Source organism: Balaenoptera borealis (assembly GCF_965194805.1).
Source record: "Balaenoptera borealis genome assembly, chromosome: 21".
In the NCBI taxonomy this organism is placed as follows: domain Eukaryota; kingdom Metazoa; phylum Chordata; class Mammalia; order Artiodactyla; family Balaenopteridae; genus Balaenoptera; species Balaenoptera borealis.
In genome coordinates this window covers 4,067,299-4,092,554 of record NC_138880.1, presented here as the reverse complement: position 1 = coordinate 4,092,554, position 25,256 = coordinate 4,067,299, and the positions used below count along the sequence as shown (strand labels likewise).

General features: G+C 51.0%; 1 protein-coding gene across 1 annotated transcript; it reads right to left on the bottom strand.

Annotated features, from left to right (window-relative positions):
* Positions 1-182: 182 nt before the first annotated feature.
* Positions 183-23,453, bottom strand: PLAT (plasminogen activator, tissue type). Its single transcript, XM_082374739.1, has 14 exons — positions 23,340-23,453; positions 12,483-12,580; positions 11,278-11,326; positions 9,543-9,680; positions 9,077-9,187; positions 8,591-8,765; positions 7,831-7,922; positions 6,463-6,637; positions 5,938-6,023; positions 4,868-5,063; positions 4,639-4,775; positions 4,361-4,501; positions 3,331-3,497; positions 183-1,016 (listed from the first exon to the last, which is right to left on the bottom strand). The coding sequence occupies exons 2-14, from the start codon at positions 12,555-12,557 to the stop codon at positions 858-860; spliced, it is 1,701 nt and encodes a 566-aa protein (XP_082230865.1). The 5' UTR covers positions 12,558-12,580; positions 23,340-23,453; the 3' UTR covers positions 183-857.
* Positions 23,454-25,256: the final 1,803 nt, after the last annotated feature.

Here is a 25,256-nt window from a genome sequence, read left to right as displayed (position 1 = left end):
CTCCTTTCTTCCCCCTCTGTACCATTTACATCACCCGGCACAGGGCCTTGTATGCCGCAGCTATTCTGAATGAATGAAAGGAAATATTTCCAACGAGTCAAAGAACGTGGACACAAGTAACATGAATAAAAGCTGTGGGATACTGCATGTAACAGAACGATTCCACTCTGATTCGGGGGAAATATGTGAAAAATATATCAGAATTTATTACTCCAGTACAGTATCATACAGGTATAAGAGTATAAACAAAAATGAACTGATATAAATATGTTAGAGCCTAGTTTATCAGTTATTAAAATGATACATGTCTCCTGTCCTATGATGAGATTTATAAAGGAGAAAGAATTACACTCTACACAACAGGATTCCTTCCAAGAGCTATAGCCGGAGAAAGGGAAAACCCGACACTTGATTTGAAGGCTGGATTTGAGGAACGTGATCTGGCCAGCCAGCCCATCCCTTATTAGGAAGCTCCTGCTGGGCTTCCTTGTGACTAGAAATAGACATTCTATTCCTAATAGAATATTTCTAACCCTTCTTTCCTGAAGGATCGAGTTATCTTTGCCTACTGAGACACGCTTTCACCTTTGCGGTCCCGTTTGCAAAGCTGCTCACGTGGACAGAGGAGGTGGGCTTCTGCCCCGGGGACTGGGATTCCAGGAGGGGCTGGCGTTCACCCCTCTTCCCGTCCGACAGAGTACGTTTCAGACCTGAAGCCCTGAAAACTTCCAAAATGGAAAGTACCTATGGAAATCCATCCTCCCCCACTTGTGCTGCGTGAAGAAGCCCCCGCCGCAGTGCATCCTCTGAGGTGAAGGAAGCAGGGTCTCCGTGATGCAGGGAACCGGTGCCCCTGGTCATGGTCGTGTGTTGTCCCGAACCCAGTCCAGGTAATTAGTAACCTTGGTGTACACGCCCGGGATGCCCTTCTGGCCACAGCCCAGGCCCCAGCTGATGATGCCGACCAAGGTCATGTGGTCGTCCTTCATACACACGAGCGGGCCACCCGAGTCACCCTGCAGAAGGGAGAACAGGTCAGCTCTTTGCAAAAATGCAGACTCTTTGGGGGGAGGTTAGGGTGAATGTTTGTAGTGTTCCTATGTACTCTTTTTTTTTTTTTAAATAAATTTATTTATTTTATTTTTATTTATTTTGGCTGCGTTGGGTCTTTGTTGCTGCACGCGCACGGGCTTTCTCTAGTTGCGGCGAGCGGGGGCTACTCTTTGTTGTGGTGTGCGGGCTTCTCACTGCAGTAGCTTCTCTTGTTGCGGAGCACGGGCTCTAGGCGCGCGGGCTTCAGTAGTTGTGGCACATGGGCTCAGTAGTTGTGGCTCGCGGGCTCTAGAGCACAGGCTCAGTAGTTGTGGCTCGTGGGCTCTAGAGCTCAGGCTCAGTACTTGTGGCTCGTGGGTTCTAGAGCACAGGCTCAGTAGTTGTGGCTCGTGGGTTCTAGAGCTCAGGCTCAGTAGTTGTGGCGCCCAGGTTTAGTTGCTCTGCGGCATGTGGGATCTTGCCGGACCAGGGCTCGAACCCGTGTCCCCTGCATTGGCAGGCGGATTCTTAACCACTGCACCACCAGGGAAGCCCTTCCTATGTATTCTTCAAAGTGCTCAGTTCGGGGAGGGAAATTTTATCTCCGTGACCTTGGGCCTTTACAGAATCAGGTTGTAGCTACGTGGTAAAGCAGAATTGAGGTCATTGCTTGGACATTTCAGGTCCCCACCCAGGCTGTAACTCCACCACTTACTAGCTGTGAAGCCCCAGGCTAACTGGGCTTCAGTATTCTTACTTGAATGATACTGAATAATAATAATCTAAAATAGAAATCATACTGCCTCCCTTGTAAGGTTATGGGAATTAATTGAGAGAAAGTTTGAAAAGCTCTGAGAACAATGTGTGGCATTTAGTAAAACTCCTGGTAATTGTTAGCTGTTGTTGTCTTATTGAATCGAAATGATTTCTGGTTTCGTTTTTAACTTGCTGCTAGTGAGACAGGCTGGGACCTGGGACCCTTGGCTGCAATGCTTGCACCTGGATACACCTCTGCTGGAGCAATAAAATACAAAGAAACTGTATGGGACTAAAAATAGCTGTGTGCATGCACAGTTGGAGCAAATTATAGACAAAAAGATACAAAAGACCAAAAAAACTCAACTGCCACTTCTGAAGAGCCGGGAGCAAAAGCAGGGTACTGCGCATGCCCCCTGCACACACCACCACCTGAGGGGTGGGCAGACCACCTAAGCCCCGCCTCCTGCCCAACCCCTGGACCCGACCCTACCCTCTCCTCGTATAAGGAACCAGCTCGCCCCCCCTCAGCGAGCAGGTGAGCAAGGGAACCTGTTGTTTGTTCTCGCTCCCCCCTGCAGCTGCAGGGTCCCCAGTAAAGCCTTGCCTGAATTTCTCGTCAGGCCTCTGATCAATTTCCATTGATTAAGGAGGCCAAGCACCCGGTGGGTAACCCTAGCTGATAGATCATGGTTTCACCTTGCATACAACCTTTTAATGACTGTCGAGCTAGGTGGTGGAGGTGTCTGAAAAAACCTTTCCAAGAGGGACCAGAGGCTCTCAAGGAGCCAAGAGGGGGAGATGCTGGTGTGGTCTCCGCATGAGAACTAAGCCTACAGTCCTCAGTGCAAGAGCCCGGCCCTGCTGTCTCCATCCACTCCTCCCCAGACTCAGGGGGGAGCCCGGCACACTGTGGGCACGAAAACAGCCCAGCACGGACGGCTCCTTGGCTCTATTTAGGTCCTAAGTACACGGGTTGGTCTGTGTCTTACACCCAAGTTATCATGAAATACAAGTACGTACTAGCTCTGATAGGAATGCTAACGCAGAGACCCCAAAAGAGTGCGCTTTCCCAGGGGAAAACCCTCATCTGAGGGCTGAACTTGAGTTCCTAAAACTTATCTCACAAATCATCTGTGTCCTACTTCCCAGGAAGCTGCCATTCCTCCTTCCCCCTCTACACAATGGACTCCAGTTCCCCAGCTCCCACAGAAGTCAAAGATGTCTTAATTTGTGTTGCTTTATCCATCACTTTGATAGTCATTTAATTGCCTGGGCTTACAGGAAATCCTGTACCAGCTGGCAACTCCGGTGCAGACACTGGGGAGATTTCCTGCAGCTTAGATTTCTTGAGTTTGGGTGACTTTGACCTTGCTCCAGTTGCTTTATTCTCTGAGGTCCTCATCTAGATCCCCAGCACCTCACTGAGATGAATCACTCCTTTCCGCTATCACTGTTTTTCTTGGTTAAGAACCTGTCGGCCGAGGAGCACTTCTGCCCTTGGAGGGGGAGGCTCAGGGGAGGAGAGACACTCGTGTTTACCTGGCAGGCGTCGTGCAGGTTTGCTTGGTCCCCACCGCTGCGTGTGTCTCCGGCACACAGCATGTTGTTGGTGACAGTCCTGTTGAACAAATACTGGGAAGTGCAGCGGCTGGATGGATACAGCCTGACATGGGCCTCCTTCAGGCGCTCGGAAAAGAATGGAGAAGCTGCAACAGAGGAGGAAGGCATCTTGTGGTTTTAGGGAAAGTTATTTATAAACCTTTTGGAAAGAGAAAGCCGAACTTTCCAATAAGAGCTAACGTTTATCAACCTTTTACACGTATTAAGTTGAATCCTATGAAATGGCCAATATTTTATTCTTTTGACCTACAGAAACAGCAGTTTCATAGAGTTTCACCCAGGGTTTCTCGACAGCGGCACGAGTGGCATTGGGGCCAGATAATGTTTTTGCAGGGGGCTGTCCCGTGCATTGTAGATGTTTGGCAGCATCCTTGGCTTCTACTCACTAAAGGCTGGTATAAACCTCCATCCTGAGTTGTCATAATAACTGACATTGCCAAGTGTTTCCTGAGGGGCAAAATCACCCCAGTTGAGAACCACTGGCTTAATCTAAGATCTCATTTAAACCCCATAATCTATCCTTTTCTTGCCACTGAGTAAACGGAGGCTTGGAGCATCATGAAATAAAAATCCATGTCCGGATCACACTGCTTGCAAGGTGCAGGGCAAGGATTTGAACTCAGGGCTACCCGACGGCAGAGTCCAGCCACCCCACCCCCTTAACTATGCTCACTCCACTTCTTATCAAAGCCTCCTTGAAATCTTAGGCTCTTAGAACCCTTGTGCTACTCAGACCCCTCTTGACCTGCATGGCCACCCTGTGAGGCTGGGAGGGCAGACGCTGGGGCCTCGCTAGGCAGGAACTTGCCCTCACAGTCACGGTCACGGCGGCGGCGCCTGTCCCGAGGGTGGACACTCGTGGGACCACTTTTTCCTCCCTCTGGTCAGCACTTGTGCTCCGGTCCACCCCCACACGGACAGGACGGGGCCGAGATGTCCTCCCACTCACAGGCCTCGTGCTTCCCGTAGCCAGACAGCTCGCACTCTGTCCAGTCCGGCAGCTTCAGGCCGGCGTCTGGGAGGCAGACGGTGCGTACGGCGTTGCTCTCCAGGGCGCAGGTCAGTGAGTCCGATTTCAGCTGCAGCAGTGCTGGGAGGGGGGGCGAGGAAGAGAGCGAGGATGTCAGGGGAGAGGAGGGAGGGGGCGGGGGCCTGGGTGGAGGAGGTGGGACTGCACACGTGTGAGTCTGGAGTTCCCACGGCAGCAGGGAGAGCCAGACATCTTACCTATGTCATTGTTGTAAGTGTCATCATCGAATTCCTTATGGACGATGTATTTTTCTACTTCAAACGTCTGCTCCTCCTTCCCAGGGACCAGCCGGTACGTCCTGCCCAGGACCACCTTGAGGTGGTTGGGAGGATACCTGATGGAGAGACGGCTCAAGGCTGCTCTTCTCTAATGGGCCTGGTCTAAGGCCTTAGAGAGGAGGAGGGCCCGCCGGCTTCTCATCCCTACCTTTCCTGGAAGCAGTGGGCGGCCGACAGCACCCAACAGGAGCTGATCAGGACCCCCCCACACAGAAACCGCTCTCCTGGGGACCTCCTGTTCCTGACGAAGACGGCGGCCTGCCACGGGTGGGAGGTGATGTCGGCGAAGAGGCCTCCTTTGATGCGGAGCTGGGGCTGCTTGTACCGTCTCAGGCCGCAGGTGACTGGGGAGGGGAGGGCAGAGCCGGGGTCAGACCTGTGGGCCTGGGCGAGGTCCCTGAGCCCCATCCTGGTGTCTCGTCTTGGGACCCGGGTTTCTACCCCCGGCTGCGCTTCTGCAGGCTGTACAGAGGGATGGAGCCATCTCCACGGCAATGAATCCACAGCCTGCACGTGGCGAGGATCCAGGATGAGCTAAGCACTGTATAGACACTATCCTTAACCCTCACAGCGCTCAGCTTCAGGGAGGCTGGGGCCTTTTTGCCGAGGTCACAGTGGCACCTGGATTAGAACCCAGATCTGACTCCACAGCCGGGGGTCCGTCTGCGACGCTTTGTTACCTCTACGCTTTTCCTGCAGCCACTTCCTGGCTTAAGAAATAGCGAGGCATTGCAGCTTCTTCCTGGGGAATGTCTACCCCATTGCTTTCCCATCGACTCAGCCTTACCCATCCTTCCAGGCCCATGGGACAGCCTGCCCCCTCACGAAGTTTTCCTAATACTGCCAGCCCACTGGTACTGCCCGCTGAGGATGCGCCATGCGTGACCTTGGTCATGAGTTCGCTGGTAGTTTGTGTCTTACCTGCCCAGTTAAACCCTATGTGCATGTGTGCCCTGAGGAACAGTCTGGCTGATCTGCGTGTTCACAGGAACCGAGTAATAACAATCGGTTCTCAGACGATTTCTAAAGTTTCATTTTTTAGCAAAGTGTGCCAACCTGCATTTCTCTCGGTCTCCACCCCCTCTGGGTAACCCCATCCCCCTGTGTTAACTGGGTTCTGGGAGAAGGCGGGAGAGCAGCCTGGAAGACACGGGAGGCGGCAGAGGACACGGTCAGGAATGAGGCTGGGCACGGGGAGGTGGCCACAGCTGGCCTTACCACACTGGGGCACGTCGCAATACTCCCATGTCAGCTGGCGATCCTTCAGCACGTGGCACCAAGGCTGGGCGTCCCCATCTGGGTTCCTAGTCATAAGGAGGGAAGGTTTCCAATCACATCACAAGCCAGGGAAGAGAGGGGAAGGCTGACCAGCTGGGAAGGAGGACCCTGAGCCCCGGGCTGGGCTCAGCCGCAGATCCCACCAGAGGGAAATGACTGTAACTTTTTTCTTCTGTCATTAACATTACGTCTTCATCTCCCAGCTGTGCCAGGAGACGACTCTTAGGATGGAACAAAGGGGCCAAGTGAGGACGGCACAGGACAGACCCTCTAACATGGGATTTGGGTCAAGAAACTGGAGGACTTTCCTTTTCACGACAAGTGCAAATGAATAGGTTGGGCTGGGTCACATCCATGGTTCCCTCCCACCCACTGGGTCTTTCATGTAACTTTCAGCATCAGACCCCTCCCATCCCGCTCCAACCCCGCCCTCTGCGCAGACGCCCCGGACCCTGCGCCGCGCACCGGCAGTGATTGTGCTTGCCCAGGCCCAGGGCCTGAGCGTTGCTCTTCCAGGCGGTGTAAATCTTGCGCATCAGGATCATGGAACTCCACGGGAGGCAGGAGGCCCCAGACGCGGTGAGGCTGTGGGTGCCGCGGTATGCCAGCCCCTTCCCCTGGTAGCAGTCCCCATCTTTTTCTGGAACACAGGAAATCTCAAACTGAAACAAAGCCACTTAAATGCTAAAGCAGGCAGGTGGGGTTTGCAGCAGGGCCTAAAGCAGAGCTGCCGGCCTGGGACACCCAAGGCAGCCAGCCCACCACCCTTTTCTGTCCTTCAAGCCTTTTCACACCGGGTGGTAAGTGGCTTCCATCCGGTGCCAGCCTCCATCATGGGCTGTGGCTTCCTTATGGCTGTGTTAACAGAGACTCTGAGGGATATTCAGGTTCGGCAGGAAAGGGTGCTGAGTTCAGCTAGTGGGGATTATTCCTGGAGCTGCTTGGAAAGCAATTAGGGGCTTCTTGTGTATACTTGACAGGCTGCTGGGATCCTGGGTGCTTCAATGGGGGGACACGTGGGCAGGCCCAGTTTTCTCAGATATTGTCTGCTAGGGACCTGAAGGATTTGTTGGACTTGGGAAGGAAGGGAGAGTATGAACCTTCAAATGCTGCGTATTTGTCCCATTTTACCGTCTTTTCTCCCCACTTGAAACTGACAAAGTATACTACCATGCACAGATAGCATAGTGATAAGGGACCTTTAAGATCATCGCGACCAGTGACTCCCAATTTATACCAGAGCTGGGGGGTGGGGAGGATGCTTTAGAGTTACTCTAAAGAGTTCTTAAATTCACAGGAATATCAGCGTCACCTGTAGACTGAATGTACACCATTTTTGTAAATGTATATTTAGAACTTTAAAACATATTTTCCCTACTCTTGTGATAAATAACATCACCATTTGCAAAAGCACCACTGAATTCACAGTACCTTTTTGTAACTGAGTGTTTTTTCAATCTGGGAAATTTTCTCACATTAAAAGTCTTTACAGAGACAGAGAGAGAGATCTTGAGAAACAGGTCCATTAATCAAAAAAGAGAGAACCTCCATGCCTTCTCAAAGGGACTGGAAATCACCGAAACAGCCCCATCTTCTCTGTTGATGAGGAAACAGAGGGTCAGAGCTGTGCAGAGATCAGCTCAAGGTCAAACAGCTAGTTAGATGCCAAGCCTGGGTGAGGACCTAAGCCTCTTGACTTCCTTCCCTCTGACACTGAAATGATGAACTACCAGCTCAGTCCTTTGTCTCCTTGTTTGCAGAAGGACCGTCAGCGCTGTCCTCCAGACCCTTCCCCCCGTGAGGCTACAGAGGCCGTGGGGAGGCTGCACTTACCCTTGCCGCAGGCTGGCGTGCTGCAGAACTCGGAGATGTACTTCCCTGCCTTGAAGATGTAGCACCAGGGCTTTGAGTCTTGGTCTGGGTTTCTGAAAAATCAGCCAGGAAGGCCAGGGGAGGTGAAGAGTGAGGCCCGCCTCTCGGGCCAAGGGCTCTGCACCTCTTCCGGGGATAGAGTTACGCGTGTTTGTCGTACACAGGAGAGTCAGATCGTGTTGGGTGGAGGTATGACCTTGTAATCGTCTTTATTTGGAAATTAAGTGTGGTTTACGGAGATGCGTGTGGCTGCCACGTTGACAAGGGGTGCACCGTGATGGTGAGCTTTATGGGCTAACTTGGCTATCGCGCCCAGTTGTTTGATCAAATGCCAACCTAGGTGGTGCTGGGAAGGGCTGGGTCAATGTGGTTCACATTTGCAGTCAGCAGACTTTAAGTAAAGGAGATTCTCCTCCAAAGTGTGGGTGGGCCGCATCTAATCAGTTGAAGGCACTAAGAGCAAAAGCTGAGAAGAAGTTCTGTCTCAGGACTGCAGTATCGACTCGGGTCTGAGTTTCCAGCTTGGGGAGCCTGCCTACAGATTCCAGACCTACCAGCTCCCACAATCACATGAGCCAATTCCTGAAAATAAATCTCTTTATGTATACACATCTCCTATTACTTCCTGGAAACCCTGACAGAGCTGACGCAGGTCTTTCCCCGACTGTGACAGCTTCTCAGCAGAGAAGATCCTCCAGGGCGGGGAAGGCGGCCCTCTCACCTGCAGTAGTTGTGATTCCCGAGGCCCAGCCTGATGGCATCAGGCCTGCGCCCACTGTAGGGCTTCATGGCCAGGCTGCTGCTGTTCCAGTTGACGCACTCGGCCCCGCTCTCCGCTGTGCTCCACCTGCCTCTGTAGGTGATGCCCCGGTCCTTGTAGCATGTGGCGCTGGCATCTGAGGGGAAACAGGACACACGACACCTCCCATGTGAATCCTCCTGTCATTTAGTTTCCAAAGGGGATCTCACCTCAAACCACTGAGGCAGTAGCTGCTGAGCTGCTTGGGTGACTGGGTCACCCCGCTGACGGGGACCGCGCCAGGCTCCAGATTTGTGCCCGAGGCCCTAACCACCCTCGGATGATCCATCCCATCCCACCCCAATCCTTCCCCCGTCACTGCACACTTGCTTTCCTTTCTGGGTAGGTTTGCAGGTGGGATTTCACCCTGGTGGGCCCCTGTCTCACAGCCACCCACCTACCACTCACCTATTTCACAGAGTTTCCCGATGAACCCTTCAGGGCACTGGCAGACAAACTCTGAGGAATAGAGGGCCTGCCAACATGTCCCCCTATTGAAGCACTGAGGTTTGCTGCAACCTGTCAAGTAGAAGCAAGGGAATCCCTAATTACTTTCCAAGCAGCCCAAGAATATATGAGTCAAAGTTGAAGCGTGCTGTCTACACGCACACACGATTCTGAGCACGTCACAAAAACGAACTCATTGACTCCTCACAGCCGACCACGAAGTCTGTATGACTGTTCTCCCATTTTACAGATGAGGAAACTGAGGCTCACGGCCTCATGATTTCTGCTCGGCACCTGCACCTTGGCCTAGGGCAGAGCATGCCTGCAGCCCCATTTGAAGGGTAGACAGGCCCGGGACTGTGACAGACAGGGCTGGGGCCGTGAGACTGGACTCGAGGCTCACAGCCTGGCTTGGGTGGACACGTACTGTTGACGGGCACCGAGTGGCACTGGGCCCGGCCACCGTTGCACCAGCAGTGCTCCACCCTGTTGCCCCTGAGCAGGGGCCTCAGCCAGGACTCATGTTGCAGGTACGTCATCTGCGTTTTCTCGTCTCTGCAGGTCACTGTAACGACAGACAGGCCGGCCTCTTTAGGGCCCGACTCACCCCAAACTGACAGTGATGCCCCCCTCCCCCACCCGCCAATCCTGCTCACTTTCGGGATAATACGTCCTTTATTCCTTCCTTGCTCTCAGCCAGAAGACAACAAATACCCCTTATTTTGTCACCAAAGACCCCTTTCATTTTTCAAAAACAATTTCAGATTCAATTTATTAGGGGGCAGTGCCAATATTGCTTTCCATATGACTGTGTAATCTTTACATTCAATTTCCTATGAAAATCAGTTATTTTCTTGAAATATATAATAGAATATAATGGTGTATTTCTACTATTTCCTTATTTTAGTTTCAATGAAATATGAAATACACTTATGAAAAACAATAAAAAAGACCCCTTTTATTGTTTTTCCTCTGATGGGCCCTTGTTTTGAAAGAGTTTATCTATCAAGACACATTTGTTAGGTAATACTCTAATTTTTCATTTTAATTCATCAATAATATGCACATGCACACAATTGCCTACCAGAATTTTTGATCCATATTAGCATTACCACACTGAGATGATGCATTTCTGGTCCCAAACAAAGAAAATTGACATTTTAGTCTGTGCAGAAAATTTGCTACTTCCATTAGTACTTTGGTATAATGAAAATAGTTGAAGTCCTCCCATTAATACACTTTCCCTTTTTCTCTCTCTCTGTTTGCAACCCAGAATGCGAACTTAAAACATCTTTAACTTTTAATGAATTGAAGCAGTGACATACGTTCACTGTCAACAATACTGCTGTTCCTTTAGAGGGCCGTCAAGGCCAGGGTACGCTTGCAGGAAGCACTGTGCTATCCGACTGCGGAAGCAGTGAGAGTTAAGCTGTGACTCACTCTGGGAAAACTTCCACCTTGAATGGGTGTTGCAGAGCCTTCCAGCCCCGAAAGAGGTAGGTCATGAGGGAGGAGGGATGATCTGGGACCTGCAGTGGGGCCTGCAGCTCTTTAGATCAGAGTCAAGACAATCGGGCCGTGAGCACGTTTTATTCTTGGGATTCTAGTGGGAATGTTCCTTGGGTTTCTAGTCTCAACTCTAGACACGGCCTCACAGAGATGGTCTTCCCACAGTGCTTCCGTGAAGCAACCCAGGTTAGTCATCCCTGAGTTACCAACTGAAGGAACAGAGGCACAGAGAAGCTAGTTAACAAAGATGCTAAATGGAGTGCGAGGCGGTGGGGATCACAGCCCAGGGAGAGGCCCTGGAGGACCAGCACCGTGCGGCCCGGCGGCTCTGTGACCCTGGGCAAGTCACTCCGTCTCTCTGGGCTCTGTTCTCATCCGTGTAATATTCGAAGCCGCTTCCCTTTGTGCCATTGGGCTTGCAGGCTCCCAGCAGCGAGCGACCCCCAGGCATCCTGACCCCTTGAGGACCTGTTCCTGTCCCCTCAGAGCCTGTGTGAGTGGTGAGACAGGACAGAAGCATCTTAGCAGAGTCTCACCTTCACGGATCTTGAGTAAGCAGGTCACGTGGAAAAAAATCCCCGCCGGAGCCTAGAGCACCCTGACCCCGACCCTGACCTTGAGCCTGACTTGCCTCCACCCCAGTGACATCTCACCTCCACCTCTGTGTGATCTGGCTCCTCTCCTGAGTCGCCTGTGGATTTCCTGCAAAGAAACCAGGGGCGGAGGAAGAGTCAGTACATGCTGGGTGTCTCAGGAATAAGGGTGGTCAAACCAGAAGACCACCATCAACCCACCAATCAGAGGCCACCTGCCCAGAGCATCCCCCTCAGGTAATGGGCCCAGGTGGAATGTCCATCACCTGCCTTCCTGTCTAATTCTTTCCCCCCTTCTAGACTAGTCCCATCCAAAAGGACTTTCTGAATGATGGAAATGTTTAACATCCGGGCCGTGCAATGCGGTAGCCACTGGTCACATGTGACGACTGAGCACTTCAAATGTGGTGTGACTGAAGTGAATTTTAAATTTTACTTAACTTTAATTAATTTTAAATTAAAATAGCCGGGGACTTCTCTGGTGGCGCAGTGGTTAAGGATCCGCCTGCCAATGCAGGGGACGTGGGTTCGAGCCCTGGTCCAGGAAGATCCCACATGCCGCAGAGCAACTAAGTCTGTGCGCCACAACTACTGAACCTGCGCTCTAGAGTCCGTGAGCCACAACTACTGAGCCTGCATGCCACAACTACTGAAGCCCGTGCGCCTAGAGCCCGTGCTCTGCAACAAGAGAGGCCACAGCAATGAGAAGCCCGCGCACGGCAACGAAGAGTAGCCCCCGCTCGCCACAACTAGAGAAAGCCCGCGCGCAGCAACGAAGACCCAACGCAGCCAAAAATAAAAATAAATTAATTAAAAAAAAAAAAAGCCACATGTGGGTTAGTGGGGTTGCATGCACCGCCCCGCCCTGCAATCCCATCTCCTCCAGGTAGCTGCCCCAACTCTCCCTTCTCTAAAATCCTGCTGTGCGGGCATCGCTCACGTGGCCTGAACGATGCCCTGAGCTGCCAGGCATCTGCAGAGAGCACGTGTGCTGTGTAGCTCCCACCCCAAGTAGATAGTACACGGTACACGGGCAGCTCGCCCGCCTCCATGGCTCACAGCGCCTGCACTGTCTTTTATAAATACTTTATGGATTCATTCAGACACCTCCTTTAAAAACAGCCCCAAAGAAGGCATTGAGAGGCAGTGTTTACTCAAGTCAGAACGAGTGCCTAGGGTTCCGCTGCAAGCCTGGACCCCGAGCGTCGCCCACCGAGGCGAGTGTGTCCAGGTGTGTGCCAGCACAGACAAGAGGGCACACCCACCTGGCTGGGGGAACTGAAGACAGCTCCACAGAGCAGCAGCACACACAAGAGCTCTCTCTTCATAGCGTTCATCATTTCCTCAGAGTGTCCCTTGAATTCTGGAAGAAGAGGGGAAGAAACCTTAACCGTGTGATGTGAGAGGACCAAGAGGACAGCACAGTTCGTGAGTCTGCCAGTGCCCCCCAGCGTCGGCTCCCACAGCAGGAGAGGCCACGGCAAGTGTCTGAAGGATGGTGTCTTCTTCTCGCATACCTTTTTTATTGTGGTAAAATACACATAACAAAATTTACCATTTTAACCATTTCTAAGTGTAAGTTCAGCGGCATTAAGTTCCTTCACATTGTTGTGCAGCCGTCACCACCATCCATCTCCAAACTTTCATCTTCCCAAACTGAAGCTCTGTACCCGGTAAACCCGAACTCCCCGTTCCCATGGCAACCACCATCCTACTTCCTATTTCTGTGAATCTGACTATTCCAGGTACCTCATATAAATGGGCTTATATAGTGTTTGTCCTTTTGTGTCTGACTTATTTCACTGGGCATAATGCTCTCAAGGTCCATCCATATGGTAGCATGGGTCAGAATTTCCTTGCTTTTTAAGGCTGGATAATATGCCACCATCTGCATGGACCACATCTTGTTTATCCATCCATCTGATGATGGACATGGGTTGCCGGAAGATGATTTTGCCCAGACATTTCTGTGGGCTGAAGGCTGAGACCACCTCTGGCACTTCTTGGCAGCCTGGGACCTCAGGGTGCTGGTTTGGTTTCCCTTGAAGTGAGTTGCTGCCCTGGGGTTGACTAGATGGACCCAGTTGCTGCCCTGGGGTTGACTAATGTCTCATCTCTGACTTTTTTAGAGGAAACCATAGGAATTTTGTTGCTGGCACATCTCAGAGCCAGCCTGCCTCAGATGGCCTGAGCTCTTCCACTTAGAATGTGCACGCCTCCTTGTCCAACAAAGGAAAGTCTCCCATCCCCAACTCCCCGCCAGCCCCACGGCTCCATCGGGAAACCAGCCTCTCTTTTATAGACGGGGCCCGTGAAGTGCAGATTTGCAGAAAGGAGGGGAGACATCTGGTTTTGGTCATCGGACTCAGATCTTCCTGGACCCACATCCTTGGTTCCGTGTGCCTTGCCCTGGTGCTCTCACCCTCAGCAGCCCAAAGTGGGTTAGTCGGTTGGGGTGTTATTTTGTGGTCTGGCAGCTCCACTTACCCCCTCGTCCGCAAGAATTAAATCAGGGCTTTTCTTCCCTTGACTCACTTCCCCTCAGTCACAACAACTCTGGTGCCATCCCTCCCCCTCATCCCAAACATCCGAAGGGTCCCGTGGATTCAGAGACGTCCGGGACTTTGACCCTGGCGCTGGCTCGGGCTCCTTTCCTGTCGGAGGTGCTGTCCCCTCAACCACAAGCTCCCTTCAGAGCGAGGATGAAAACATAGAGGGAGATGGTGGGAGATGCTCTGTGCCCCAGTGACCTTCCGGGGCCGCTGGTGACAGGCAGAGGAGGGCACGGAGCTGTGGGGGGGGAGGGGAGGGGGCCGGACAGTCTGGGTGGTGATTTTCCTCGGGCTCAGAGGGCGTCCTGCCAGCCAGCAAGCCCCTCCCCTACTGCGAAGGAAACAGAAGGAAGCCAGGATCTGGGTCTTTGTTCCAGTCCGTCCTGCCCAGGGCCCCTTCCCGGGCAGGGCGGGGCGGGGCAGGGTGCGCTGCTTGGGGGCCCTTTTCTCACTCATTGCAGGAAGCTTGTTGCAGCACACTGGTTCCAGGCAGTTTCAGAAGGAAGAACTAGGGGGTCAAGGGCATCCGAACAGGAGCCCGCGGGGGAGTCTTCTGATCACAGGCGATCATTCCAGAATTTCTTGCTCAGTGTTCCTCGAATTTCCCCTTTCTCAAAATTTCCCCAAATTCCTCTTCAATTCCCCTTCTTAATTTTAACCCAGTACTTATAACCTTTTAAAATAGGTCTTCTTAAACACATTCCCCCTCTCTCTTCCTGCTGTTAATCATTTTTCACGTTTATAGGTTGTCCCAGCTGCATTATCTCAGCCAAGCCTTGGCGATGGGAGAGCTCTGCCCTCTCAGGACTTTACGAGCAAATTCTGAATGAAACAATGAACCAGCCTGCGAACAGGGAATTTGATTCTTCTTCATCTCGCCTGCCAACCAGCCAGGGCTTCCAGCAAGTTCATTGCCCTCATACGCGGTGGATGCCCGTCAAGTTACTGTGTAATTTCAAGAACTCAGGCTCATCCTAAGTGGAGCACAAGTCTAGATGCTGGAAAATTGCAAAGTGACAAGTGGAGCATTAAGGCATTTGCATTCCCCGGACGAATGGGGGAAGGGGAGCCAGGTGGGGGGAGGGATGCACTTCGGGCTGGGTGTAAAGGCTCCAACAGCTGCATGGCCTCAGACCCTTTTGCAGCTAAAGAATCAGCAGCAGGAGTGTATTTTTGTCTTCTGCTCTGGGACAGTTGGAGCCTGTCTCTCTTCTATCAGTCGTTATCAGTCCTCTGCTTCGTTTGGCCTTGCTGGGCCTGGAGCTGATCCAGTGCCTAAGAGCCTCACACACACCACATGATGGCTCCATCCTCGCTGCACAAAGGGGATGGAAGCAGCTGGACGGGCCAAGTGGGGTGAGAGGATGACAAAGAAATGAGTCATCCCGCCTGCAGACAAGCAGTGCCTTCCCAAGACAAGGGAGTGAGAGGGAAGCAGGAAAACTGTGTCCTGGTTTTGCCTTTGTAGAGATGGCAGGGGGTGTGGAGGTCAGGGGGCAGCACCTGGACAAAGAACAAGTGACCCCAGAAAAGCAGACTGGACCCAGGACCCTGGGGTCCATGCCAGGGCGGACCTCAACCCTGGACCACAAGCTCCCACCAAAGGGAGAGGTGCCGGTTGCCCGTGTGAGGCCAGTAGGAGCGGGGGATTTGAGCAATAAGCAAGAAGTCCTTTGGGGGTTCATTTTATAAATGCAAAACTTGTCATTTTTTTCTGTGCTCCTCTCCTTTTGCTGTATTTAATAGTTTCCCAGAATCAAAGAACTAAAAAAAGTAAGGAAGCAAGAGGAGAAAGGAAGGAAAGAAGGAAGGAAGGAAGGAGGGAAGGAAGGAAGGAGGGAAGGAGGGAAGAACGGAGGAAAGACAAGGAAAAAGAAGACCATGAGGATGACTGACTTTTGTGGGACTAGAATCCCTGAGTCACTGGAAGCATCCCTGTATGGCGGGGAGTATGGAATGATTCTAAGGCCCGTGGTCCCCACGGTCCCAAGGCCCCAGCCCTGGTGGCCCACCCTGGCACATAAAGTCAATTTCTGTAGATTTGCAAAAGGCACCCTCTCAGCGGATGGAGTTCAGTAGATGCAGAGCTTGGCAAGTTGACAAAGAATCTGTGCAAATTAGAAACATCAGGACACGTGGCAAATAAAGCGTGGCCTGGATTCGCAGGCTGCGCTGGCAGGCATCCTTGTGTGGGACCAGCCTGCAACCTCTGACTCCAGGGCGTCCCCCGACCTGCCTAGAAGTGGTGCTGGATCCTGCTTGGCTGCAGAGACAAAGTGACTCTGTTCTCTGACCTCTGAACAACTGTGAATGATGACTGCTCCAGGGAAGAACAATGGTGTGGTAACGAGGGAGGAGGGAGGGTTAGCCTCCAGGAGCCAAGGGTGCCACTGTGGCTGGGAAACCAATCACGCCAGCCAGAAGCACAGGGTTCCTTTCTGCAGTGGTGACACGGGGAATGCTGATTGATGGGCACCAGTTCGTAACGGCTGGAGTCTGGGTGGGGTGAGGCCATGGGAATGGCAGCAGGACAGCCAGAGGAAGGGTCTGGGGAAATGCAGTGGAGGGTTGTCCTCAGGGTCTTTCACTGTCCTTTGCAATGACCCGTTCTGTCCTCCTGCCCCTAGAAATTCCTGCTCTTAGGAAAACAACAGATACGCTCATCTGCATACGGTGTGACTGCATAAAAATTAATGTGCTGCCCTTCCAAAAAGCATCTATATTTTGAGACATCAAATCTGCCCCTAGGGATGCAAAACCAAGAGGGCTAGACTCTCAAGGCTTCCTCCAGGGCTGACATTCTGTGGTTTCTATTGTGAGAACAGACGCTGTGTGAACTGTGAAACATTTGTACATGGGGATTAGTACTTTCAGGTAAACACTCAACCACATCCCATAACGTGACCTGCAATAAAGGTCTGGACCAATGCAGTCAATCAATCGAGTTCTGTGATTCTAGGTACAAACAGTGCAATTGCCTGGAAGTTAAAGAACTTGAGGACTTGCAGTTTCTACTTTTGGCAGCAAGAAAAACGCAGAAACGTGAGCAAGCTGGAGGACCACGGAAATTGCAAGGGAAAGATGAAGGTAAATTGATACTGTTATCAAATTTTGCACCAGTGTGCAAGGTTTGCTACCTTAATCTTTGGTAAAGAGGATTCTTGGGTTGTTATTGCTTTGCAAAGCTTCTCTCTGAAAATCTGAGTAAGAGAAAGTCAGTCTCCAAGGACACCAATACTCCAAAATGACTCAGGACCTTAAGACAAACAACACCTTCCCCGCCCCACCCTCCCCTCCCCCCCCCCAACCCCCGGGGCAACCACCATGCCCAGGAGGGATGCCAACAAATTAGAAAAGAAACAGTAGGTCAGAACGCCTTGGAACAGCAAAGGCATGTCACTAAGTCAGGGCAAGAGATGAAGTGAGACGGGAGGAGGAAGCAGGCTTTGGAAAGGGAGTTGAGCTCCCACAAAAGCACACCTGTGTCTGGACCAGCGTCAGAGCCCGGGGCCGGAGCCGTTAGCCTGGTAGCTCTGGTCCCACCTATACAGGTCCTGCTTTTTATAGAGCTCATGCTCTCAGAATAAAAACCATTTCCCAAAACTGCCATCACAGAAGCAATTCTTAGCTTTTCCCTAGAGATTATCATACTAAGTGAAGTAAGTCAGACAGCGAAAGACAAATATCATATGATATCACCTATATGTGGAATCTAATTTTAAATAATGATATAAATGAACTTATTTACAAAACAGAAACATACTCACAGATTTTGAAAACACATTTAAGGTTACCAAAGGGGAAACATGGAGGGGGGAGGGAAAAATTAGGAGCTTGGGATCAGCATACACACACTACTGTATAAAAAATATCAATAGATAACTAATAAGGACCTACTGTATAGCACAGGGAACTCTATTCAATATTCTGTAATAACTTATACGGGAAAAGAATCTTTAAAAGAATGTGTGTATATATATATATAAACTGAATCACTATGCTGTACACCTGAAACTAGCACAACACTGTAAATCAACTAGACTCCAATAAAATTTTTTTTAAAAAAGTAATTTTCTATGTGCCAAAGCTTATTTCCTCTCTTCCTGAACAGAACTCTTTATAACTAAGGAAAAAGAGAGGATTCTGTTTCTTATCTAACTGGATTGATTCCAATGAGGTAAATAGGATAAAAATCCTCTCGTGGCACCATCCACTCCCATCTCCACTCTGTTACTCAGGGCAGAATTCCCTGCAAAGTATCTTCAAAATATAGGCACATGACCTGTGTCAAGTTTTATACGACATCAACCTACTCAGAACAATCTGTCCTGAGCATTGCCATTGCCGCACCTCTCCACCGTCTGCCAGGTAACCTTGCTTATCTGGAGGAACTCAGGGAGTACAGTTGTGGGTCTAGGAAAATAGAAGTCCATCCTGCCTCCTGTACAGTAAAAACAAAAGAAATCCTTTCCTGATAAACTTAGACCCTTGCAAAGAAAACAGAAGGTTCAGCTGGCAAAGCTAACTTCACGAGTCAGTGCAAGGACATGTCATCCCCAAGTCTGAATCTCAACAAACCTGCAATCGAACGGTAATCTAAGGGAGAATCTTGTTCAGCAATGAGCTAGTTTCTCCTGTTCCTTCCACTCCCTAAAGCAAGCATCACTACAAGGAATGAAATACGCAATCATCTGATAATTCTTCAGTCTCCTTCCAGATTTCAACACACGTAAATCAGGAAAAAATGATCAGAGGCTTTCCTTGTATCACTACATGCGGAACTTTGTCCACGTTTTATGAGGCTCACATGAAAGTGACTGTGATAGCGTACTTTTGAGAAATGCGTGTGGATGAATGCCACTTACTCACCTGGTACGGGAGTTGTGACCCCTTACCAGGCATCCATTGAATCATTTAAGTCGATATTGTTATCTCATGTTTGTGGATGAGAGAATTGAACTTCAAAAAAGTATAAGGAACTTGCTCTGACGTGACACGTCTTGTAAAGGGAGGAGTAGGGTCTCAAGACACCCGGTTCTACCGAAAACCCAACAGTCGCTCTTTCCACGACTCTTACTGGGTCCTGATGCTGGACTGTCGTGTTGTTAATGTGCTCAGAGTTGCTGTGGAGAGGAGCTGCTGGTTGGCATGCAGGGAGCATAGCCTCTGGGGCCTTAGTTCAAACTCTAACCACCGCTTACAGATTGTATGTGGTTCCCGGTTTTCTGATGGGCTAGTCCTTTCCACCCTGCCTCACTGTGATGGCAATTAGCGAAGAAGCCGGTAAAGCCCCCAGTTACCGGCCTGCACACAGCAGAGTTAACTGTACAATACTTGCTGCCAGGAGCGCCCTTTGGACGGGGGAGCGCCAAAGTTTACAGCTTCTGCTTGGAACGTTGACTAGAAAGGAAGCCAAGTTCTATGGGGTCATCATCAAGTTCAAGTGTTAATACCAAATCCTGTCTCCTAGATCATCTGGAGATCTTGCGATAACCTGTAACTGGATTCTTTATGATTGAAGTCAAGTTTCATGCCCTTCAGCTACGTGCACAGATCAGTATTAACTGGAGCCCTTATTTCCTGGATTATGGGGTAATGTCTTTTATCCTATTTTCAATCTGTGTTTTTGTTCACCTTTCCCAGGCCTACTTACACCACACATGCCAGGGCCACTCTGGATTCTGAGAGGAAGGTGGAGTTCGCGGCCAAGGCAGCTGGAAGGTCAGGCCCTCAGTACTGATAAGGGCTGTCTGATGCAGACCATGCAAATGTTTGAAAACCAGAGACATTAGGCAAGAAAAATAAGGAAACTGGAGCTTCTCAGAAAACCAAACCAAACCAAACCAGATCTCCCCTTTCTCTCTGCAGCCCAGGTGGCAGACACTGGCTCTTGCTGCAAAATAAAACAAATTCCTCTTTTGTGTGAACATGACCACATGTGAATAACCAGCAGAGACCAGTTATCGGTGGGCTTTCTGTTTTACATTATTCATAGTAGGATACCGGGTTTAGCGTCCTGCCGAGCCCCTCCCGCCGCCTTCAAGGAACTGCCTCTGCCGAGGTCTCTAACCAAGGGGCTTGGGAGCCTCCTGGGTGCCATCCTCCTGGCTTCCATCAGATCCCCCATCCCATCCACCTTGACCCGAGCCCTGGCTCATTCTGGTTTCCTCTCTTCCTGAATTCACAGGTGATGACTTACTCTGCGTATCACCAACAAACCTGAGCACCAGCTATGCACCAGGCATGGGCTCTGTGGTATAAAGACACATACGCTCCATCCACAAAACCTCATAGTCTAGGAAGGCGACAGACAAGTAACTAGACAAAAACACCCCGCAGATCGGTGCTGTGATATGCGGGGGTCGGGTGGGTGGAAGGTGGGCACACAGAGGAAGAAGGGGTCCTGCTGGGACGTGAAGGAGGGGATGCAGGTCACGCTTGTTGAGGTGGGCGCTGGTCGAAGTGGGCTTTCTGGAATGGACACTATACAAGCTGTTTGTCGAACAAAGGCAGGAGTGAGCCAGGCACTGGAGAGGTGTCGCTGGCAAAGCACAGCCCCAAGATGGGCCCATCGTTCGGGGCCCCGGGTAGCGGCAGCAAGCAGCCAGAGCCTCTTAAAACTCAGCACGAACACCTTTCTTTGGGCAAAGGAGTCTGAGTCACACACCCCAGGCTCTCCCTTTGAGGGCGTCCCTAGGAGGAAGTGTGGCTTGGAAAGCCCAAGAGTCCTAGGGATGTAGGGGCCTTGGGGGACGAGTTCAACTTGGATTCCCTAATGTGTAATTGTAAGTTAAAGGAATCCTTGTGACTATATAAGAAACAAAAAAGGCTCTTAATGCAAAGATCTCCTAGTATCTGGGTTCAGCCTGACCTTGAAGTGGTCTTTCAGAGGCTCCAGGTGGAATCAGGCCAAACCTCTCCAAGCCCTGTGTATGTATCAGGAGTGTCATGTAGCCCTCCTCTGCAGCTCAGCTGAGCCCATGGCCAAGGCTCACCTTTCAGATCATGGCCATTGGTATGGATGGAGTGGGCAGCTGCTAAGGACCCTCGACTGCAGCAGTTCCACGGGAAGAACAGCCGCTGGCATTTCCTGGAGAATCACGATCAGAACCAGAGCTTGCCTGAGTCGTGCCTTCAAAGACTGTTTATGAAATGCCTGCTATGGGCTCAGCACCTGGCTCCTTTTCCCTTCATCATAGGTCTTAACTTTCAGGCGATCAAAAGGCTTATCTTTCCCTCTACACCCTTCTACAGAAGTCTTTTTCCCAGGAAGGAAAGTGGAATGTAAAATGCACAAAATATCACTAAAAGAATGTGCTGTCCTTATATGTAAATAGACACCTAAGCCAACAGCAGGAGACCATGTAGCTGGACTTGGGGTTGAGCCAGGGCAGATGGTCTTGAGGATTCTTTCTAGCTGGAACTTTCCATGAGTCTAAATCATCCTCGCTTTTTATCTGGCTTCACTGGAGACTCACCACTTGGTTTTGTGAGCTGGTTGACTAGGGTGAGGTTTACCACCTGAAACTACCGACAGCATTTTTCTCCGTGCAAAGTGAATGGCCCAAAGAAGGAATGGACAGAATATTCTGGTCACTCATTGTCTATTCTGGCCATCTTATCAGAACAGAGCTGAAAATCACTCGCAGAAAATAGGAATTTTATTCTGAGACTGCAGATGCCAAAGAGTCATCGAAACTGAACACTTTAGCTCAAAACCCAAATGTTTCCTCCCCACCAGATACTCGGTATTCAGAGAAGCACATGGATTTTGAACTTTGACTGGAACTAAGCCCACTATTAATTCCATGAATCATGCTGCTACCTCAACCTCTGATCCAAACAACCTGCCCAAACTCTGGAATCTTTGGAAGATCTAAAGCCAGCACTGCTCCTCCCAAATGATCATCTAGCCAAAGGGCCCCTTACACTGCTGTAAAACCCCAGGACCAGAGGAACTCCTGTAGGTGGATTAGTGACAGACCTCACCTGGGTTGTAACTTTCCCAGATGCTCTGTGGTCCTGGCCACCCATTTACAAAAACCTTACATGGTGATGGTGGCTTCAAGTCACAACACCAGGGGTGTGGCTGGGTTGCTTGTTACAATCATTTGAAATATACTGATCAGCAGCCCTGCTCACCAACATGCTAGGTCCCCAGGTCCAAGAGTTCCGCCTCCATGAGCAAAAACTAGTAACGGGATCATTTATCTTGCCCTCGAATCAGGAACTTCTCCAGGCTGGTGCAGAAGCACCTGAGACCAGCACCATCACTGGGAGACTCTGATATGGGGATCCACAAAATAAACTGAGGTGGTCCTGGACAGTCTGCACAGAGACTGAGCCATTCAGGCAGAGAGCAGCCTCTCACCTGCTCATGACAAGAGCAATTCAAGGCTGGTGTCTCTGAGAACGTTTTAGGTGGAATCAGTTGATGGGTAGGATGGAGCTACTTCTATTTCAATATTCACGGCGTCTCTGCTGGTGCCCCGTCTGGCTTTGCTCTCACAGGAAGCACTTACCCGGCAGCTCACTCTGACCGTCATCTATTGATTCTGGACCAGTCAGTGTCTAGATCCCGGGATGAGTCTCCTGTCCACTGGCAAGAATTGCTAGGAAGTCCTTTTCAGGGAATTCCACTTAACGGTTGTGTTTCAGAATTTCTTCATGGGATTGCACACACACACACACACACACACACACACACACGTAATTTTTTTCTGTCATCCACCAGCTGCTGCAGGAGACCACCATTGCTATCCACACCAGTCATCACTACCACACGGCTTTGGGCTTGAGTTTGTCATCAGTTACCTGAGAGCTCCTTCCTTTCCCTTCGCCTCCTACCCTCCCTCCCTGGGAGGTTAAGAAAATAAAGATAATAACACTGAAAGCCTAGAGAGCCTGATATGGTCCCTGCAGAGTGCTCTGGGAATAGAAGACATTGCTGTTATTTTCCCCTGTAATTGAAAAGTCCTCCAAGAGCCCCACCTCTTGCACCCCAGGCAAAAAACCAGAGGACAAAACCTGCCATGGAGGTGGGGGACGAGGAGGGAGATCAGAGGCCTCCCTGGGACTGTCCTCCACTTCTCTCGCCCAGCACTTCCCTCCCGGGGAATCTTCTGTGGGCAACTCACTCACTGCCCAGCCCAGCCTCAGTTTCCCCATGGGCTCAGACACCCCCCCCCCCACACAAGGGACCCTCCCGGCTCTGACCCCATCAACCCATTTCACATTTCTTGCCCGTGAGTCATAAGGTGTGCCCATTGACTATTCAGAGCATTTCTGTATCATTCTTTTCACTTTCCCCTTTGCAAGCAGAGATTTCCTCTCCGGGAAACACAACCCTTCTATCCTCTCTCTTCCCCTGACGACCTGGCCCCTGCAAACACTTCAGCCCATCCCAACGAGATGCACATTCAAAAACAAATCTCCCCCTGGACGAGGATTCTAGCTAATCCCCTTTTGGCCTGAATTACAAAGTCGGCCCCTCGGTGTAGACATTCCTTCATTGGCTCAGAAAGACTTTTAAGAGAGCTGGGGTGCAGAGAGGCGCAGAATCCAACCTACCACCGCCGCGAGCCTTCTCCCTTCCTTCCAGAGGCGTCCTCTTCAGCCCCAGGCTCTGCAGGACCTCGGCTCTGCGCTCCCTGCACAACTCCCGCCTCCTTTAAATTTCAAGGCAGGGGGTGGGGTCAGTGGCCCCGGGTGGGCGGGCTTCTCTGCGGCGGGAGGATGCCCAGTGGACCAGGCTGCAGGAGCCAAACCAGGGCGGGCCTGTTTGTATAACGAGGGGGAGGAAGTTCCCCAGGGAAGCAGCACGGCCCATCCTGGCTGGAGGCCAGGCTGATTATTCACGGTCCTGATGTCTTTGAATCACAGCAATTTGGGAATTGGACGGGACCTGAAGAATCCTAGCCTCGTCTCCTAAAGGGACCCTGAGGATCTGCTAGCTCTAAGCCCCGCGATGGGAAAATAGGCGATTACAATTCTAAACAAACAGACGCGGAGGGGACAGGGTTCTTCTGGAATGTCCAGCAGTAACTCTGCCCCTCCGGACACAAGAGGTTGGAACGGCTAGACTGGTGGACCAGCCGCCCTCCGGGCAGAGGAAATACCAGAGCTGGAGCACCTGGGGGGTGGGGACACAGGTAGCAGGTGGGTGGGCACCACCTGCTCACCTGCAGTGGAAAGTGCCGCAGCCTGGAATCAGCCACTCCCCAGCTCTGTCATCTTGGGGGAAATCATTCTGTAAAGTGAATCCGCGGTCGCTGAGGTCTTTTCGGCTCCCGAGGTCTCCAGCTGGGCTGTGGATACAGGTTCGGGCGCTGAGCCGAGGCTCTGCCTAAACGTGGCTGCGCGCGCCGGAAATTCCACCCCCCCCCCCCCCCGACACTGGGGAAGCGTTTCAGCGTTCTGGAGTTTGCTGTTAAATGTAAATGCCCCCGTTGGACTTGGTAACCCCTTGCAGAGGACTCAAAAATAAGGGCGCACCGTGTAGGGGAAAAGGCGTTGCTTGAATCATCTCTATCAGGAATGAGGGATGTGACCTCAGTCAAGTTTTTCAATGACGCTGAGCTTTCTCATCTGAGGTCATGTGTGGATTAGAGAGAGACACTGCACACGAGATCCCTGGCACATCCCAGGGTGCAGTCGGTGGCATGTGTTATGCCGATGTCTAGCCAACACCAGGCACCATTATGGAGAGAGAGAAGTAAGAGAAAGGATGCCAGAGAGGGCGCAGGAGGCTGTATGAGGAAAGTGTGGGTTGACTGGCCAGATGTCCCGTATTCTGATCCTTACTATGCTCATATTTGTCAAGTGATGAGAGCTGCTTTAGAGGTTGGAAAATAAGTCAGGCATGGGCAATGTTGAACTGTTTTTCCATATTTTTATCAAGCCATAGGTCCGCCAATGGCTGTTACAGGAAAGGGGCAATGGGGGACCGAGTCAGGTACACTGGCACATTGGAGCCAGGCAAGCTGCAGATAAGCATTATCTGCAGACAAGCATCGGATAAGCTGCAGCAGTGGGAAGGGGCTGTGCCTCGAGACGGTCTACTTTCCTGTAACATGCTTTGCCATGATGATGCTTGGAGGGTTTTTTTTTTTTTTTTTTTGGCATTTCTATTCAGCAGGTTGGAAGGGAGGTGGTAATAGGACTTTAATTTGGGCTCCTGTAGAGGATGAATGATCCCATTTAAATGCTTAGATCACATAGAGACAGCAGTCTGGGTAAGGGCTCAGAAAGCCAGGGCAGAGACCCTACTGGGGAGGGGATGAGGGGCAGGATGTGATTAAAGAGGGGGTAGGGAGAGTCCTCCCCCCATTCTACCCCTGCCCCCACCCCTGCCAGGGTGCCTGCAATTTCACCTTTAGAAACATGATCCCTTAGTACATATATACAGTGGAATAGTATGCAGCCATAAAAAAGAATGAAATAATGTCATTTGCAGCAACATGGATGGACCTAGAGATTATCCTGCTA

Excerpts from the sequence above, each read along its gene's own strand:
- PLAT (XM_082374739.1), bottom strand. The coding sequence starts at position 12,557 with ATGATGAACGCTATGAAGAGAGAGCTCTTGTGTGTGCTGCTGCTCTGT. Across the intron at positions 7,923-8,590 it reads GGGAATCACAACTACTGCAG|AAACCCAGACCAAGACTCAA; the intron begins GTGAGAGGGCCG and ends CTGATTTTTCAG. Across the intron at positions 4,776-4,867 it reads GCCCACTGCTTCCAGGAAAG|GTATCCTCCCAACCACCTCA; the intron begins GTAGGGATGAGA and ends TCTCTCCATCAG.